Source organism: Spizellomyces punctatus (assembly GCF_000182565.1).
Source record: "Spizellomyces punctatus DAOM BR117 chromosome Unknown supercont1.1, whole genome shotgun sequence".
In the NCBI taxonomy this organism is placed as follows: domain Eukaryota; kingdom Fungi; phylum Chytridiomycota; class Chytridiomycetes; order Spizellomycetales; family Spizellomycetaceae; genus Spizellomyces; species Spizellomyces punctatus.
In genome coordinates this window covers 1,061,618-1,079,041 of record NW_015971537.1, presented here as the reverse complement: position 1 = coordinate 1,079,041, position 17,424 = coordinate 1,061,618, and the positions used below count along the sequence as shown (strand labels likewise).

General features: G+C 48.3%; 9 protein-coding genes across 9 annotated transcripts; 5 read left to right on the top strand and 4 right to left on the bottom strand.

Annotated features, from left to right (window-relative positions):
* Positions 1 to 690: 690 nt before the first annotated feature.
* On the bottom strand, positions 691 to 1,895 carry SPPG_00406 (uncharacterized protein). Its single transcript, XM_016748734.1, has one exon. It carries the CDS (start codon positions 1,528 to 1,530, stop codon positions 916 to 918), a length of 615 nt encoding a protein of 204 aa, XP_016612734.1. The 5' UTR covers positions 1,531 to 1,895; the 3' UTR covers positions 691 to 915.
* Positions 1,896 to 2,040: 145 nt separating this feature from the next.
* On the top strand, positions 2,041 to 4,669 carry SPPG_00405 (uncharacterized protein). The gene is made up of 5 exons (XM_016748733.1): positions 2,041 to 2,264; positions 2,337 to 2,519; positions 2,591 to 2,894; positions 2,958 to 3,589; positions 3,662 to 4,669. Exons 1-5 carry the CDS (start codon positions 2,118 to 2,120, stop codon positions 4,439 to 4,441), a joined length of 2,046 nt encoding a protein of 681 aa, XP_016612733.1. The 5' UTR covers positions 2,041 to 2,117; the 3' UTR covers positions 4,442 to 4,669.
* A 1,034-nt stretch (positions 4,670 to 5,703) lies between these two features.
* Positions 5,704 to 7,270, top strand: SPPG_00404 (uncharacterized protein; the record flags this gene model as incomplete). Its single annotated transcript, XM_016748732.1, has 8 exons — positions 5,704 to 6,012; positions 6,076 to 6,193; positions 6,264 to 6,353; positions 6,421 to 6,464; positions 6,524 to 6,722; positions 6,790 to 7,047; positions 7,117 to 7,122; positions 7,179 to 7,270. The coding sequence occupies 8 exons, from the start codon at positions 5,704 to 5,706 to the stop codon at positions 7,268 to 7,270; spliced, it is 1,116 nt and encodes a 371-aa protein (XP_016612732.1).
* A 788-nt stretch (positions 7,271 to 8,058) lies between these two features.
* On the top strand, positions 8,059 to 10,965 carry SPPG_00403 (uncharacterized protein). The gene is made up of 4 exons (XM_016748731.1): positions 8,059 to 9,097; positions 9,164 to 9,270; positions 9,339 to 9,855; positions 9,915 to 10,965. The coding sequence occupies exons 1-4, from the start codon at positions 8,749 to 8,751 to the stop codon at positions 10,613 to 10,615; spliced, it is 1,674 nt and encodes a 557-aa protein (XP_016612731.1). The 5' UTR covers positions 8,059 to 8,748; the 3' UTR covers positions 10,616 to 10,965.
* Positions 10,777 to 12,770, bottom strand: SPPG_00402 (rRNA-processing protein BFR2). Its single transcript, XM_016748730.1, has 4 exons — positions 12,589 to 12,770; positions 12,080 to 12,527; positions 11,329 to 12,010; positions 10,777 to 11,261 (listed from the first exon to the last, which is right to left on the bottom strand). Exons 1-4 carry the CDS (start codon positions 12,747 to 12,749, stop codon positions 10,957 to 10,959), a joined length of 1,596 nt encoding a protein of 531 aa, XP_016612730.1. The 5' UTR covers positions 12,750 to 12,770; the 3' UTR covers positions 10,777 to 10,956.
* A 115-nt stretch (positions 12,771 to 12,885) lies between these two features.
* SPPG_08841 (eukaryotic translation initiation factor 5A) lies at positions 12,886 to 13,997 on the top strand. The gene is made up of 5 exons (XM_016756981.1): positions 12,886 to 13,019; positions 13,100 to 13,183; positions 13,260 to 13,361; positions 13,424 to 13,721; positions 13,785 to 13,997. The coding sequence occupies exons 2-5, from the start codon at positions 13,112 to 13,114 to the stop codon at positions 13,790 to 13,792; spliced, it is 480 nt and encodes a 159-aa protein (XP_016612729.1). The 5' UTR covers positions 12,886 to 13,019; positions 13,100 to 13,111; the 3' UTR covers positions 13,793 to 13,997.
* A 107-nt stretch (positions 13,998 to 14,104) lies between these two features.
* Positions 14,105 to 14,932, bottom strand: SPPG_08840 (uncharacterized protein). The gene is made up of 2 exons (XM_016756980.1): positions 14,708 to 14,932; positions 14,105 to 14,650 (listed from the first exon to the last, which is right to left on the bottom strand). The coding sequence occupies exons 1-2, from the start codon at positions 14,912 to 14,914 to the stop codon at positions 14,408 to 14,410; spliced, it is 450 nt and encodes a 149-aa protein (XP_016612728.1). The 5' UTR covers positions 14,915 to 14,932; the 3' UTR covers positions 14,105 to 14,407.
* Positions 14,933 to 15,038: 106 nt separating this feature from the next.
* On the top strand, positions 15,039 to 16,842 carry SPPG_08839 (chaperone DnaJ). The gene is made up of 9 exons (XM_016756979.1): positions 15,039 to 15,180; positions 15,243 to 15,345; positions 15,414 to 15,528; positions 15,607 to 15,644; positions 15,706 to 15,791; positions 15,856 to 16,010; positions 16,081 to 16,433; positions 16,494 to 16,616; positions 16,678 to 16,842. Exons 1-9 carry the CDS (start codon positions 15,058 to 15,060, stop codon positions 16,701 to 16,703), a joined length of 1,122 nt encoding a protein of 373 aa, XP_016612727.1. The 5' UTR covers positions 15,039 to 15,057; the 3' UTR covers positions 16,704 to 16,842.
* SPPG_00400 (aspartyl/glutamyl-tRNA(Asn/Gln) amidotransferase, C subunit) lies at positions 16,792 to 17,395 on the bottom strand. Its single transcript, XM_016748729.1, has 2 exons — positions 17,251 to 17,395; positions 16,792 to 17,181 (listed from the first exon to the last, which is right to left on the bottom strand). Exons 1-2 carry the CDS (start codon positions 17,377 to 17,379, stop codon positions 16,822 to 16,824), a joined length of 489 nt encoding a protein of 162 aa, XP_016612726.1. The 5' UTR covers positions 17,380 to 17,395; the 3' UTR covers positions 16,792 to 16,821.
* Between the last annotated feature and the right edge of the window lie 29 nt (positions 17,396 to 17,424).

The following is a 17,424-nucleotide window of genomic DNA, read 5'->3' as shown; positions in this document are numbered from 1 at the left end:
ATGCATGTTGGCGCATGCCCTCACGCAACACGCTAATATACAAGGAATCCCGCCATTGCAACTTTGTACTTGGAGACGACCAAGGGGCGCAAAAATAGTCGCTGTGGCGGCAGGTGTCCGCGGACTGCGCAGCATCCCGACGTGTGGAAGGGACTGAGCGAGAGTTGCAAATCCCTGGTCGAAACGACAGAAAAGGAAAGTGAAATGATGGCTGTGGTGATATGCACATGTCGGCGCGCGGAGACAATATGTGTATTTCCACACATTGAGGTTTGTGCTAATGCCTGGAGGCTGCCAAAACCTGCGTTTCCGAAAGGTCGTGATGAGTTGTGTGCGTCACTATCCTGAAGTTGCAAAGTCAGGAAAATATGGTATCCCCGTGGCTAAAGCCTGAAAAGTTATAACCTTGGGCTGGATGTCGAGATTTTGTAAAGAAATTCGACTATGTGCTGTGTTGCTGCATGAGCGCTTCCATTTTTTCCACCAAGTGGAAGAAACTCGAGAATCACACTCCGACAAGGATGCGCAGCAATTTAAGTAATGCGCAGCAGGGCAGCTTATTTGTTAGAGGGACAAATTTCAAATATTACCCATGCCTTCAGATGTCATCGTACATGAAATGAACCCTGAAGGCATCGGAGACAGTACAGGCGCCAAATACAATAATGTTTCTGCGACCCGATTCAAGTGGACGTATATCTATTGGAGTGCTACAGAATCCTACACGCAAGCAAATCTATCACTCTTCCTCTCACGGAGGCTCCATAACTGTTATGTGGGAATCATATTTTTGTAAACGCCCAGCGGGCGCATAAATGCATAATTGCGAGTAGATACAGATCCTACAGACACAAAAAAAATACACAACATGCTTAAAAGCACCACCGTTCGGCACCCAGGTCGCCTTCAGCCGCTCTACGTAATATAGGGCATTGCCTGGACTGTGGCTGGAGGTCCTTCGTCCAAAGTCATAGCTCTTTCTAACAGTACGCTCAAATCCCTTCCAAACCCATCCATTTCTGCTGCGTCCTTCGAAGATTGATCCTCTTCTTGTATCGAAGGTTCCACACCTGATTCCCAAACTTTCGGACAATTCGCATGGATGGATCGTACATAGAGACGCTCGGGAACAGTTAGTCTGGGTCCAGGCCATCTTCCTCGACCCCTTTCAGGAAGCGCTGAGGAAGAAGGAATCAGCGCCAGACTGTCATTCTCAACCTCGGCACTCCTCCCACGGCGCTCTGTGGGAGGTCTCAGCCCATAAGGACAATGCCGGCCCCTATGCCTCCTCAAATGAAAGATTGGGACAGGACCGCGACTTTCTAAGGAAGGTGATGGCATAACGACCCATGAACGTAAGCGGACTGCATCAGGATGCGGCGATAGCGGTCTGATAAGTGCTCTCTCTTGGGAGTCCACACTTCTTGACCGAGCCTTCCCCCTTCCTTTGACCTTCTTCTGGTCGATGAATATAATTTCGTAAGCTGTACCTCGGCGCATGGGAGTAGGTCGAGTCGTGTCACGTTTCATGCCTTCGGGTGACGACGTGAACGAGTGGATGAAGACAACTGACGTTTTTGGTTCGGACGGTGGGGAGGAGGATATGGTTTCCCATAGCGGGTGAATCAGATATGTGGAGGTTTTGACACTGCTCTATGAGATTTGGTAGCTCATCTTGTGACGTTGTCGACTGTTGTTGCTGCGGTTCCGTTCCACTAATGTCTAGACGACTATACTGTTGAATGAGCTGTGGAATGCCTTGATCTTGTTGGGAAGGACTTTCAGAGTCAGAGTACATGGCAGGATTCAGCAAGCGTACGGAGTTCTGATGGTCAAGTGAGGATGAAATTATGAAAATGTGGGTATCTCAAGATGAAAGTGCTAAAAATGAAAGTTGAAACTTGGCCAAAGTCGCTGACTGCAGCTGTGTGGCTGTGAAGGATTACATTATTAATCACATGACTAATCACATGTTTATGCTCATATAACCATATTGAGAATTGCCGGTAAGGCGCTGCTGGCTGAACAGCGCGTTTCATCTGAGCTTCTTTTCCCCAGACGCACAACGTTGGACGCATTCACAGGTTTGTTCCGAGGGGATTGTTGCAAGAACAATTATGATGGCGACGACAAGAGTCTCGCACGATGGACAAGCACCTTCTGTGGTGCCAAATGGTGAGGTGGGGATAGCGTCCACTATTCAGCAACGGGCACCGTATGCCGATAACCCAACTCTTGGGTTGGTACCATTAAGTGCAACAGAGGTACATTGCCACTCAAACAATTGTATGGAAGAGGAAGAGGTCTCTTGACCGTTTCCTTTCAAACCTTTGCAGATATTTCTTCAACGACTGACGGGTTGGAGCCAGCTGGTCAAGCGCCTTATTAATCAGTTCGAAATGGTCGTTGACCATCAGAAACGCTTGGCAGAAGCTTATGGGCGTTGCGCAAAGGAGTTTGCTGCTCCTGTGAAGACAAAGGAAGGTGACGATGTCTTTGGTGGAGAGGAAACAACCCAGGTGCGTGGCAGCATCAGTACCGTGTCATGTTCCTGTTCGGCTAATTGATATCCCTCTTGAAAATCACCTAGCTTCTCTTTCGTAGCATTCAACAGTCGCATCAAAAAACAGCCCAAGAGAACACCGAAGCCGCTGCCATGATCGAAACCCATGTAGTGCCAACTCTTCGCGCTCTTCTTGCCGATCTACGAAAGAAGGCTTCGGATGCGGACAGGGAGTGGGTTGGATTGGATAAAGAGTTGTTGAGAGATAAGGACCTCTATGTCAAATTGACGTCTCAACTCAAACTGTCGCTGAGCAAACATCATGGAGAGACGGCTGAGAGTGGTGAAAAGGAAAGCATAGTGGTGAAGGATCCATGGGCTGCAAATATCAGTAAGTATCTCGAACCTCGGAATCTTGCGGTTCGTGCGAATTCTCAAGATTCATTATGTGTAGACATCAAGCGGCACATCACCAATTGTATATACAAACAGGAGCATTACCGTCAAGTCCTTCTTAGCCAGCAAGAACATTTTGCAACATTTGAGCAATCCATTGTTCAGACACTACGAATTACATTGTCCACCTTCTTCGATTGGCAGTCCAAAGATCTCGCATCTACCCAGGACACCTTTAAGCGGCTCAAGGCTACCCTCCACACCCTGGATCCTGTTAAGGATTGGGCGGAATTCACACAACGGCATGCGGATCGCATTGTTGAGAAGGATGTGCCAGTAGTTAAGGAAAGTGAAGTTGTATATGAAGGGCGAGATGACCCACTCGTCTCCGCCCACAAAGAGGGGCTAATGTACCGGCGTGATACGGGGATGAAGTTTGGCTTCAGAAAAAATTGGAAGGAGACCTTGGTAGTTGTCACCGCGGCAGGATACTTGCACGCACTACCGCCAGCTCAATCTGCACAGCAGCAGAGTCAACAGGATGGTGAAGAGGCAAAGACTGAACCTGAGTTAAGCGTGTATCTCCCTGACTGCATGATTGGCCCTTTGATGATGAATGAAAAGGAGCCAGAGGAGTTTGTAGTTCAGGAAAAAACGGCTGGCTTGTTTGGTGGAGAAAGAAGGCATAAGGTATGTGGTGTGATTATATTTACCGGGCCTTGCTCCTTCCCCAGCCATCGACTAAACCATATCCCCCTGCAGTTCAAAGGCGCTAACATGGACCAATCGGCGATGTGGTGGGGTTACCTTTCTGAACGCGTTCGAACAACGCGAAACCGTGTGGATATGCATCCTACATCACCTTCGCCCCAGATTCCATCTAGTACCGCGAGGCGAGCATCTCTGGACGTCAACCCTGCTGCAAGGCAATCTACCAGCGGCGGCATAGCCGTAGATCCTTTGGCAGGGTCAGCTGTAGCCACTTCAGCCGCCACAGCGTCTACAGCAGCTCGGCCAAAACGAGATCCACTTGGGGTTGGTACGGCCAAATCGATCTCAAAGCCGGTACGGCTGTCAGCCCAACCTCAGCCCGTTCAACCTACACACGCTGTAACAGCGGTGGCAGCAGAAAGTGCTCTCCAAAACACATCTGGAGATCAAATCAAGACATCTTCCGACGACGACGACGACACACCACTTGGCCTCTCTATCAAAATCCCATCACAAGAACAGAAACACGACGAACCCGCGCCTTCTGTTCAGTTCCAAACTGAATCCGCAAAACTTAAGCTGTCCCTTACTGAGCAAATGGAGAAGGCTCTATCCAGTGCTGTGAAGGAGGAAGATGACCTATCCAGCCCAGCACATACCTTTGGAGCGGACCCATGGGGGAACCCCACAGACTTGTGGGGAAGCAGTGCTTCACTGGCTGATTCGTTTGCAGAGTCAGCAGGTAACGCTAGCCTTTCTAGTGCAATGGCTAGAGCTGCGAGATTGGGTGAATTAGAGGATGAGGATCTTGGCGGCTCTGCGTGGGCATAGTTTGAAGTTAGAATAGCGGATAGCATATTTTTGTAGCGATTTGATTCTTGGGCTTTATAATTTTCCATGTATTTATTTTCTTGCTCTACATTGTACATCCTTCTGCATGTGCCAAGATGCCTCACCGGCTCATGAGACGGCACAACACCTTGCTGAGATCGTCTTTCCGTACTCGTCAATTGCGATATGCGTCTTTAGAAACTCATAACGCAGGGAAATTTATCCTCATATGCAAACTGAGCACTTGAGCACTTTGATTATTCATTCTCGACATGAAGTCGATGCACGGCAACCCTAAAGTGATATTCCTTGCTTTGCGCCAGACCATATGTTCTGTTACCAGAACCACGTCCTTTGCAAACAAATGCGCAGCAAGAGGGAATGCACACTCCGCGCTTCACCAGGCGAAAAGAGTTCGTCGACGAGAAACCATCGTCAAATGCGCAGCCACACGTGAAAGCATATCCATGCTTTACGAAAACCAGGCGCGCTTCAGTTAAACGCGCAGCAACTCTATTCCGCCAACAGTCCCGCATCTGGAACCATCAGGGAGACGTACCTCAAATAATAGCCAAAAAAATTGGCGATGGCAACATCACGACCTAGATGCTCAAGTGAGAGTTCTCTGACGCCGATGGTATACGCACCTTGCAATGAGAGAAAAGGAATTCTCGGCATGGAAACGTCATGCCTGTCGGTTTCCGCACAGTGACAACAGTGAGTTGCAAAGGGAAAACCTACGACCTAATTGACCTCACGGCAGAGAGAGTTTTACACACATACCTTGCGCTCTGTCCAGTGCGTTGAAAAGGGGAAACATACGACCTAATTGACCTCAGGCCCCAAGATTTACACACATACCTTGCGCGTTGTCCCCATCTTGCATCAAGTACGCTTCCGAAGTTCCCGGCAAACGTATCTAATATAAATATCATCGCATGGACAATCGCCGAATCATACCGTAACAACAGATTGCAAGCTGGGGGGAGAGATGTGACGACCCGCTTTTATGCTGTTACGCTCCTCGGAATTCTTCGGATGAAGAATCCGTCCCTGAAAGTCGTTCACCTGGAAACTCCCGACTCTTTCCAAAGAACACGCGGCGGTCCAGGGCAAAAGGGGGGAAAGCCATGGGTTCACGTCGCGTCCATGGAAGAGGGGTCAAGCACGCGAGTGGAATACGGCTTAGCAAATACTGACTCATCGACAGCTGGACAGACACGCTGCTTTCGGCCAATCTTGATTCCATTTCACTCCAAAACATGTCGCCCACGATAGTTCTCGCCTTTACAGAAAACAAGCACACCAAGAGCGGTTGGGCGGGTTTCTCAGAATACGCAAAGTATGGCTTGACAGATCCACAATTTGGAGTCTTGAGCTACAGTGGTGACCAGTGTGCCTGGCTGATGGCGCGTTCTTACAGAATCCAAGGCTACGATGTCCACATTCTCAACCTGGACGAAAGCTCTCATGATGCTAGTGCAGATATTGTAATTCACAAATTGACGAATATATTGGATCGAGCGGAAGATGGGGACCCAAAGGCAGTCGAACAGGTCCAAAAGTTTGAGGTGGCCAGTCAAAGCATGTCAAATGGAGATATTTGCTAGCATTCTTAACCTTTTGATGAACAGTCGTTCGTAGCAAACACACCTGTTCTCGACCCTCTACCGGCAGTACGCCGGCTATTGAAAAGGGAGCGTACCATGGTTCTTTTGCAGGACATCATCCAAAAAACCCGAAAAGAGAATGGTCTGTGCCTCACATGATTAGGGGAAAAATAGCAGCTCTGAAGCTGAACTGCTATTCGCGATCTTGTCAGTGACGTTGTTTCATATTGCACCTTTTGCGGTTTTGTCCAGGGCGGAACTTTTGTCGCAAAAGTATGTGAATCTGGTCAAGTTCCCTGCAGGTATGTACTGGGTGTCTCCTGGTATTCTTTTTGGATTTGTTTTTGGGCAGACATTCATGCAACCTAGTCATAAAGCATGTGACTGCCGCTTCCTCCCAAGCCGCGCATCAGGTCCTGCAAACTCGTTTACTGATGGGGAGAAAGTTGCATCCTGATATTCCGTGAATTAGATGGCCATTGTACCATCTTCTCAACAGTTGAATACCGCGTTGACGGAATTAGCCGGACCTCCAGAGAGTCCGTCGGCAGACAAGTGGTTCCTCCAAGAGTGGGTGAACCATGACGGGGTAATATTCAAAGTGTTTGTTGTTGGAGATCACGTACATACCGTTGTGCGTCCATCGTTGCAAAACATCACATCGGGCCACGGTCTGTACCAATGTGCACGGAAACCTCTATAGCAAAGGGCGAAGAAGCTAAATACCTTGGCGCACAGGCATATTCCATTTCGATTCGCAGAAAATTCCAAAGTCCTTTGCTGAAGATTCTGCTTCTCACTCCAATTCTAATCTCCCAACCTTTGCGACTAGACTCTCATCCGATGCACGAAAAGCAAAGGAACTTGAACTGGATACAGGCCGTGCACACGAGATTGCGCGAGTATTAGCAAAAGAGTTGCAGCTTACCCTGTTTGGATTCGATCTGATTGTCGAAAGTGGAACTGGGCAACACTTTGTAATCGACATCAATTACTGTAAGTTGCACTATCTCGCTTTGTTCGCTCATTGTTTCTCATTCTCATCTAACTTCCAAATTCATTCAGGTCCAGGTAATACAGGTTGCGGTAGTTTCTGGACCAAAACATTCACCGTTCTTTTTGCGAAGGGTATGACGGCGTTCCAAATTTCCACGCGAAGGTACTCCATGTTATCCAGCAAAAGATTCAAAAGGACAGCAAGAGCGCACGCAGGGTTTAGGAAGTATAATAGAAGTCCTTTACATCACTCAATAGCGGAATTAAAGAGACGTGCAGCTCTGCAACAATGTGGAAGAAGATATCGCGACTTATAATAAGTTGGGACATAGTCCTCTCTTACCTTTATAGCTTCCAATGCTAGCGGTAGGGCCGCATGGAAGTGGTTATATCCAGCTGCGCAGTCAATGAACACTTGCGTCAGCAGTGAGCATTTCCCATGGCAGCAGGCTCATCTTGGCCACCATGTCATCACAAATGGTCGGCGAGCCAAGCTCTAGTCCAATAGTCATTTAGGACGAGTATGTCACTCGGCCATCAAGTAATACCATTCCTCTCAATGCTAGCAGGTTATTTGCAGTCGCGGAAGAGATCACTTTCCAAAGCACGCACGCACGATTCGACTCGGCGTTCCTGCTCCAGCGATGAATCCACTCGCGCCATGTTTGCGTTCCTCGAGGTGTTCCTTGCCCGTGGACCTGCTCAACCATCATCTGGTTCCCACCTAGCAAAAGTGAGCAAGTGAGTTACGTATTGGGTACGAGAACCTTCACCTGGTCTTTATAACATGCGCTCAAGTACGTGCTTCCGCAACGTTCCATGTTCTCCTTTTTAGTGTGAGCGCGTGCAAGAGGGGGTAAAGCATCGTGCGGATGCCCCTTTGAGAAGGAAGGAAGGAGAAAACCCTGGGTGCGCAGCAAAAGACATGGAAATGTTCCGTCCAAACGCGCTCTCTTCCAGAAGCAACCTCCTGCGCGTTTTACTCCTTTCACGCTCTCCTTCCGCGGCGCCCAACGCTTAATAATAAAAGCACGAGCCAATTCACCCTTGAGGCTTCCCCTTCAACACGGGACGTTGCGGAATGACCTACTCAGGGGCCTTCCTTCCGACTTCTGCGGCGCAAGCTGTATCTGACGAGGGACTGTCTAGCAAATTGTTCTCACGATCGGGCCCATCTCCACACCCTACTAGCGGAGCTGCTTCCCAAAAAGGCCTACTTTCAGTCTCCTTACCGGACTCTAGCAGTCAAGTCAATACTTTGATAGACAATTACAATGTAGATACGGATACCTCATCGCCACCATTTTTACGTGGGAATTTTACCCAGGCATCACAGTTTGAGAGTTATGGCGTGTCGCAGCTGGAGGGCGAAGCCAATACCAGCGTAAGAGGGGATAATAGGGATGACGCAGAGTCGCAGAGAAGCGATGTGACCTGCGCTAGCCCCTTTCCGCGGACTGCGGTCTCTCAAAGCGACCCACGCACGCCGAGACCCGGAACGCCTCATCGATCTAGCGCCGCCGTTCCTGTCGCTCCGGTACCAAAGGTAGTTCATAATGGAAGAACTCAACCTACTACCGCTCAATCAGTACAGGTTTGCACCCAAGCCCAGTGTTGACAGTGCCCCATCAGAATAGCAACTTAAATATTTCACTTCTTCCTGGGCATGTCTAGCAGCCCAGAAGAGTGTACAACCTCGGCATGTTTTCCAAGCCGCCTCCTTTTGTTCCATCTATGCCTTCACCCATTGACTCACAGCGGTTATTGTCGCAAAGTAGCGAAACATATCTTCCTGCCACGCCGCTATCGCAAAGTCATCCGCGTCCGACCATCTACACTCAATTCTCACCAGCTCCTGCCCCTACAGGAGCTGAACCCAAAGCGTTTATTATGAAGAAGAATCTAGAAAATTTGATGGGAGAGATGCTCAAGCAAATGAAGCTGGCTTTCGGTCACTTGCAGCAAGTACGTGATAATATTGAAGCCGAGGCCGGGAAAGCCAAAGCGATATTGCAGCCAGAAAATCTGAACCAGGCGTTTGATTGCTTCGGTAATGGAGGCGATTTATGGCATGCTCTATGATTTCTCCGGTTGTCTAATTGGCTATTTTATAAAGTCCAAGTTCATGTACTCCCTTATTTGGACACACTGACAACAAGTGTCGGTGAGGCAATGCAGAAAACGGCTGATGCCACAACTGCCAAGCTCGATAAACTAATTGAGGTGAATTGAGGCGACGAGTTGGTAACCTCATAAGTACAAGCATCGTATACTCATCACCTCAGTCATAGGACCATCAGAAGAGCCAGGAGCAGCAGACGGAGATTCTGGCCCAGCTCAAGGATCTTGCCCAAAAACTGGTCACTGAGCAGCAGACACTGACGGACATCAAGACTGACATACTTCGCCAGGAAAGAGCCGTCAACTTGGAGGCCACAAAGATTCGTGAAAGTCGGCTGAAAAATGATGCTACCTTAGAGTCGATTGTTTTAGCATTGACGGGCCACAAGGCCCTATTGGGCTCGCTAATGAAAACTGCGACCGAGATTCAAGGTCGGCAAGAGACTTTGGACGCGAATAACAAGGAGGGTTGTGAAGCGTTGCGGCAAATGCTCGAGTCCGCGACAACAGGCTCAAAAGAGACCAAGCAGAGGACGAATTTGGACGGTGAGAATGGTGTCACTAGTCTAGCGTCTTCAACCTGGCGATCAGGAGCGCAGCAAACACATTATGCAGTGCCTCCTCATTGGGCAGCAAGTAGCGCCATTCTCCCTGCCTTTAACATCGCGCAATCAGATTATGCGAGAGGTAGGCTAGTTGGTCGGTTCCATCGCGAATTTTGATTAGCATCTTACCAAGATCGGCAGTAGCGTGCAATGTTGCTCCTTGGGGCAATCATCAAGTGAAAATAGAGGAATCATCTTCACTGGGGATGTTGTATATGCAAGGCGGTCCAGGATACCAAAATCTATATAGATTGCACGTGCCGCCGGCTTCCGGGACTGTTTCTCACACACCCGCGGTCTACCCGGCACAATATAGTCCCTCAGCGTCTAAAGAACATTCTTGCTCTGCGTCAGGTACAGATACTGGTAGTGCCAAGAGTACGGGGTGGTCTAATGGTGCGCAGTCTTCGCGCGCTGCCCAATCCGAGGTTCCATTAAACGCGACAGCGCCTCCCAGCGCGAAAGGTTTCGAGCTTGAACTCGAGGACGAAAGGTACGTCAATAATGTGAGTTTGAGTTTGTGCGATTCATGCTTATGTGGCAGATGGGACGACATATGTATCCGCTCGGGTTTGCATGCCCGAGCTGCAGCTCATGGTCGGGAGACCACCAAATTCTCTCGACTGACGCTCAAAAAACCGCCGCCGGCTACTACAATTGAACAGGATGTTCCTGACGTAATTGTGGTGGAAGCTTTCGAAGATTCCTCATCAAAGGAGAGATTACCAGTAACGGCAGCGAGACAGCAAGTGGAACCCCATCATGAGGGTCCAATAGAGAACGGGTTTATGCAAGCCAATTCCCCCTTTCCCATACCAGATGGTCGAATGACACGGGTATAATGCATCTTTTGGAACCATCCTTTTCACGTGCCATTCACACGCGTTCTTTTCAGCTGCAAAAACGGAAACTTGAAGCCATACTGACACCAGATGGACCTATTAATGAGGATATAGTGATAGTAAGCAGTGCAACACCAGAACCTGCTGCTCTCAAGCGGCGGCGGGCACGAGCGGTGAAAAAGGACTTATCAGATTAAGATGATTTGTGTTGATTTGACCTGTTTATAACCTATTACTGTGAGACCTAATTCTCTATCAGACGGTTTTGCTATTTGTTACATGTCGCGTGCCTATCTATTCTGCATTTTAAATATAAACAATATGAACACTTGTCTTAAGGATTATCCAACAAGAATCTTCAGCCCATCCGCCGACTGCAAGTTCGTTCCTTCTTGTACAACGCCTATTTCCTTCATACTCCCTTCCTGATTCGCCTGTCCCAGCAAGGCGGCAAACAGCTCGTCCACCATCTCTTCATGCCAGGTTCCTTTCGGTTCGGGAGCCATAAAATTTTGAAGTTTTTCATGTACGTGATAGCGTATTTTTCGGCCTTTGGAGGCTTTCGTATCAACCTTCTTCTTCTTCTTTTGCTTCTGTTGCAGTTGCTTCAGTTGGGCGAATTTCATGCCAAGAAGAACAGGATCGTCTGTTATACATTGAGGAGATCGAATGAGCAATAATGCCAAATTTGGAATAAGAAGTCAGACACGCACCTGTGTCCGCCATCCTAGTCTCAATCAACTCCTTTAGCAATTGTTGATAATAATCTCCATCGTCAAAGATTTCCGCATCGTGATTTGACAAATGTGCGTCACCCTTTCCTTCACTGACTTCCTTTTCTTGGTCCTCTGCTTCGCTCTTTTCAGTTTCCCCCAAGCAGCGATAATCTGATCTCCTCAACTGAGTTCGCTTAATCAATCGATCCTTATCTCCCAGAATCTGTTTGATCTGGCTCAAAGTACTCTGGTTGATGGCTTTGAACTTTTTCTGGAGGGGTATCCCACTTGCTAATTGCACTTTATTGTTCCACTTGTCAATAGTTTTATCGCGGTAATCCTTGAACTCTCTATCGAGCGGTTCAATGTCTTGCCATATTGACTGGATAAGTACGGAGGGGTTGGTATGATCTCGTTTTCGCTTTCGCGGATTGGAAGCGGATTTAACAACTTCTGCAACATGTTCATTGTTGGCGATCAAGGCGGTTCGGAGGTCTAGAAGCTCGTCGACGAGGGTGACGAGCTCCTGGGATGCTGTGGCAATGCCATCTAGCACAGCAGTTTGTGATGTCTTGTCGGCGAGGAAGTCTTGGTAGACGTCAGGTTTTGGAAATCGGTTGGCGACAGCGACTGCTCGCTGAATGCGGATTCGGCCGTCAAGGAGCGAGTCCCATAGCGACTGTCAGGAAGAAGGTCAAAGTTCAGACATTTGCGAGCAGGGTATATACAGATAATGTTGCATACTCACAATCTGAGCTCGGACGTGTTGTCCCTTCTCTACATCGGCTTTTGCGGAGACCGACATGCTCTTGATAAGCTTTTTCTCTTCCACCTCCAGCTGTTCTAGCTCTTTTGCCAAGCGAGCCTCGGCCACGCCATTACTTTTGTCATCCTCTTCTTCTCCCTCTTCGTCCTCGTCCGTGTCATGACTATCGCTCTCGTCATATTGCATATCCTCCTCTTCGCCGTCCTCCTCATCCTCAGAAGGCTTTGCGATATCCATCGCATCCAATTCGGAACCTTCCTCGTCGCCTTCACTATCAAACTCTCCATCCACATCTTGGCTATCTAAAAACTCGCTCTCGTCTTCCTCTTCTTCCTCCTCTTCCTCGAACGCCTTCTTACGCGATACCTTACGTCCGGCGTACTTTGGATCTTCCAAGTCAATCCCTAATTGATTTCTTATCTTTCCCCGTCTGTGCAAAGGATGTGGTTAATTAGGAACAGCGGCATGTGTCCTCAGAACGCCATACTAACCCAACCGCGACGTAGTGCTCCGTTGCTGTTGCATCCTCGCCCTCGGCCTCACTATTTGACTCTGCCCCCAGTCCGATAGCATCTGCACTTGCCTTCTCCGGGTCAAAGTCGACCGGAGTTGTACTAGATATTTCATCAAGAAGACTTTCAAGCAGCGTCATCTTTAGCAGTTTTCAATATCTCAAGATCCCACCCCAAATCCAACTCGAACAAATCCAAAAAGAATTCAGTCACATGACAACATCATGTGATAAAGATGGCACAGTCATGATTGGCGGTTGTTGGTGTTGTTGCTTCAAAAAAAAGGTTTCGTCGAGTTGTCTCGAAGGCGGAAAGTCTTTTTTCAAAAGGAAAACCAACGCGGTTGTTGAACGTTCGTTCCTTTTCAACTTTCTTTTTCATCCCGGCCTCTGTCTCGACACCCTCCAAATGTGAGTTCTGTGGTGGAATTAGTGGAGGAGCCGCTTGCGTTTTTCATGTCACGCTGACCAACTACCTCACACTCGTGCAGAATTCAACAACAATGGCTGACGAAGATCACCACGAAGAGTTCGAGCACGCCGGGTCTGGGGCTTCCCTGACCTACCCTATGCAGGTACCGTCCCTTGCTAACGTGCTGATCTGCATCCAAACTTGAGTTGGTGACTTACTTTTGCGCCGTTGCAAACCAGTGCTCTGCCCTGCGTAAGAACGGTCACGTTGTGATCAAAGGTCGCCCTTGCAAGATTGTTGACATGTCGACCTCCAAGACCGGCAAGCACGGTCACGCCAAGGTAAATGTTACATGTTGAAACCGAAACAGGGACGTTGTCTCACCTGGTACTCTTTCCATTAGGTCCACCTGGTTGCCATTGACATCTTCACTGGCAAGAAGCTTGAGGACATCTCCCCCTCTACCCACAACATGGACGTCCCCAATGTCACCAGGACTGAGTTGCCCCTCTTGGACATTGACGATGGCTTCTTGTCCTTGATGAACGCTGATGGTAGCACCAAGGACGATGTGAAGCTTCCCGAGGGAGAGGTTGGCGAGAAGATGCAGGCGGAGTTCCACGATGGCAAGGAGCTCTTGGTGACCGTTGTTGCCGCTATGGGTGAAGAGCACGCGTTGTCTTTCAAGGAAGCCCCCAAGGGTGAGTACTCTAGACATCATTCAGATCAGCATGTAGGATACAGATACTGATCCTACTTTGTAGGCAACTAAGTGTTGAGTTCTGCCCACACGCCAGCTTTGAGGCTCGAGAAAGCGAATAGTTTCCTCCCTGTACCATAGTAGAGGCTTGTTAGTTTACTGTCCTTGATTCCTTGAGCAAGCTGCAAAACACGCCATTTGATTGTTTTGAATATATACATACACTACCAAGTATTGCTTTCCGCTTGTCTTGGGGTTTCTATGATGCAGACCGACAAAATGGGCACCTCTAACAAGATTACCTATGTACTGAACGGCCTTTTGCATATGATGGTTGTTCTACATAGTGGCGACGACATAACATTGTCGTGACCATTTGCTCATCTTCCAATGGGGCGGCGTTCCTCGTTACGAGTGTGGCTGTCAAATACCCCCCTTAGAATGTATTGAAAAGTAGCAGTATCGATGATTTTGCTTTTACTGCCTAATGTCTATCATTTGAGTATCTAACACCGCATCACTAAGATGTAAAACTTGTTTTCACATCCGTGTTCTCGCGCACACGGCTCATGACCGTACAGACGACTATGGCCCTGATGACGCCTACTGCCTCCCAGGAGATGAACCATCACCACCGGTACTTGATCTGATATCTACACAATCTACAGCTTGGATATACAGCTGGATCTACAGCTTGGAAGCCTTTATAAACTTCATATGTGTTCCACTTGCAATTATTTTCCCGCTATCCTTGGCACATATCACAGTTTTGGTGAACGCAAGGGTCCCTCCGGTCTTCACAATATCGGCAGATACAAGTACAACATCGCCTTCTCTAGCACTAGAGAGATATTGCGTGCTGAGATCCACGCTTGCTCCGGCATCTTTTCCCGCAGAAATTAAGGCCAACGATGTACAAAAGTCTACCATCTTTGACCAATCATGTAAGCAATACCTAACGTTGAAGACCAAAGCACAAATGCTTACCAGAGCTATAGCTGCCCCATGAAGTGCACCAAAGTGGTTCAAAAGGTCCTTTGTAACGGTCACTTCAAATACAAGTTGGCCAGGACGTGCTTGAACCACCTTGAGTTTTCGAATTGTTTCAGTACCGTATCTCTCAGAGTCTCCACTTGAAAGTGTTGAGATGACATCTTGAATGCGGCCAACAAGTTCTACGTCGGATTCCGGCATAATGTCTTCGGCATTGCCAACAACAAACCGACAACGTCGATCAAGTAAGCTCGGGTTGACTGTGCCACCTGTGCCACTGGACGCTTGTCGTCCTCAGATCTGAAGCGCCTGCAGCGCGCAGCGCTCTCCGTGCACCCACAACCATGAGATTGTCTCTTCGTATTGCTATCCTTGTAGCTTTCATAGTACTGCTACTGGATATCCCATCGGTGCTAGCGGGGTCTGACTACTATGGGGTCCTTGGGGTGGATAGAAGCGCGACAAAGGTGAGTGATCTCTTGAAATTCCCCGACCACATGACGATTCTCATGATGCCCATCAAAAACAGCGTCAAATAAAAAAAGCATACAAGGAACTATCTAAAAAGTATCACCCAGACAAGAATCCTGGAGATAAGGATGCCGAGGCCAAATTTGTCGAACTAGCGCAAGGTACGAGGCAACTTTTACCGGATGCTTGCAAGCGCTTTATTCACATTGTGTACAATCACACTTGTCAGCATATGAGGTGTTGGCAGACGATGAGAAGAGACGAATATATGATCAATACGGAGAGGAAGGTCTCAAAGGAGGAGGTCATCAACAGTTCCACAATCCATTTGATATCTTTGCTCAGTATGTCGTCGTTCCGCAACGCTCTAACTCGAGTGACTCTTCGAATACAATTATAACGCTTTATATCCACAATGATAGATTTGCCGGATTTGGTGGAGGATTTGGTTTTGGGCACCGTGAGTGGAAATATTATGCATTGTAACCCACTTGTCACATCCGCTCAAAGCCTCTGAGCAGAGCATGCACAGCAGCGAAAGGGCCCAGAGGTAGCCATGAACTTGGAGGTGACCCTTGAGGAGCTGTTCTTGGGTACTACGATTGAGGTATGAAGGATATACTTGGGCTACGGGGAACATGGACTAACGATGACCAATTGCCTTTGTACAGGTTGAGATCAACAAACAAATCATCTGCCCAACTTGTCGGGGGTTGGGCGCGAAGCGTGCAGAAGATGTGGTGAAATGTACTGCCTGCAACGGGGCTGGTATCAGGATTGTGCGACAAATGTTGGGCCCGGGAATGTATCAGCAGATGCAAACGACGTAAGGACGGATCGACGATGCGTTGTCATGCGCTAGCAAGCTTTACTTAACGATATCTCTTTGTAACCAGATGTGATGCTTGTGGCGGTCGGGGTAAACTTGTAAAGAGCAAGTGTCCCGCATGCGAAGGGAACAAAGTAAAACGTGGGAGTCATCAGCTGACAGTAACTATCGAGAGGGGCATGTACGATGGGCAGCGAATCGTCATGGACCGAGAAGCAGACGAATCTCCTGACATGACCCCTGGTGACTTGATCTTCACCTTGAGTACACTGCCCCATCCAACGTTTACACGAAAGGGTGACAATCTGTACGTCAAGGAAGTCATCACATTAAAAGAAGCCCTTCTGGGCTTTGAGAAGAAACTAAAGCATTTAGATGGAAATGAGATCACGATACGAAGGGAGGGAATAACACAACCTGGTAGGCACAACACGTAATTATTGTTTCATGTCTCGCGAAGCTGACCCTTTGGGCAACCAGGATTTGTGCAAACGATCAAAGGCCAAGGAATGCCAACGCATGAATTCCCGAGCGAACGAGGATTCCTATACGTCGAGTATGGGGTAGTGTTGCCAGAGAAATTAACGGAGGCGCAGATCAGTCGTGAGTAGTTTTTTGATATGATGGTCTCTCATCACAATGATTCAGTGTCTTTGCTCTGTAGAGATCAGCAAGCTTTTCGACTCGTAGATTCTCTTGAGTTTCCCTGCGACACTTGTACACCACCCTCATACAGACATTCCTGGCGACAGCCCCTTCCCATCATATCTCAGAGACCTCTCCTTTTAATAAAATATATTTTTACATTTCAAGTATCTACAACATAATATGGACCGTCTGTCTTTCGAGCGCTCTTCAATAGGGCCCGCCCAGATGGTTCGTCCGTTTCCTTCTGTATCACATCTTCACGCCATTGAGTCCTTGTCGCGTTGTAATCTCTGACGAGCGAAACAAGTGGTTCCACGCCCTGGGTATCAACACTACGAATAGGATCGACCATAGCACAGAGGTCATTGATGTCGTGTGTGTACTTTTCCAGGTCGTCAGGCTTAATATTCAAACCCGCCAAGCGGGCCAAGTGAGCAACTTCGGTTTTGGTAAATATTGGCGGTTTGTTAATAGTAGATGATTTCAGAAATTCTCGCGGTGACCACGAAGGTGTCCTTGGCTATCCGAGCATATATGGTAGATATCAGCTCGCCGTCGTCCATTACTGTGAACCCTACAGCCTACTTACAATCGCAGGATGCAGGGCCTGCTGCGTCTTTGTGGACTCAGTACGTTGCAAAGGTAACCGAAATATTATCCTCTCTGCTCTGAGTCTGCAAAAGCGGCATACTTGTGATGGAGATGGTCGAAGAACCATGGCTTTCTTGGGGCGCCGAATTGCAGCAGAGAGCCTGGAAACTTG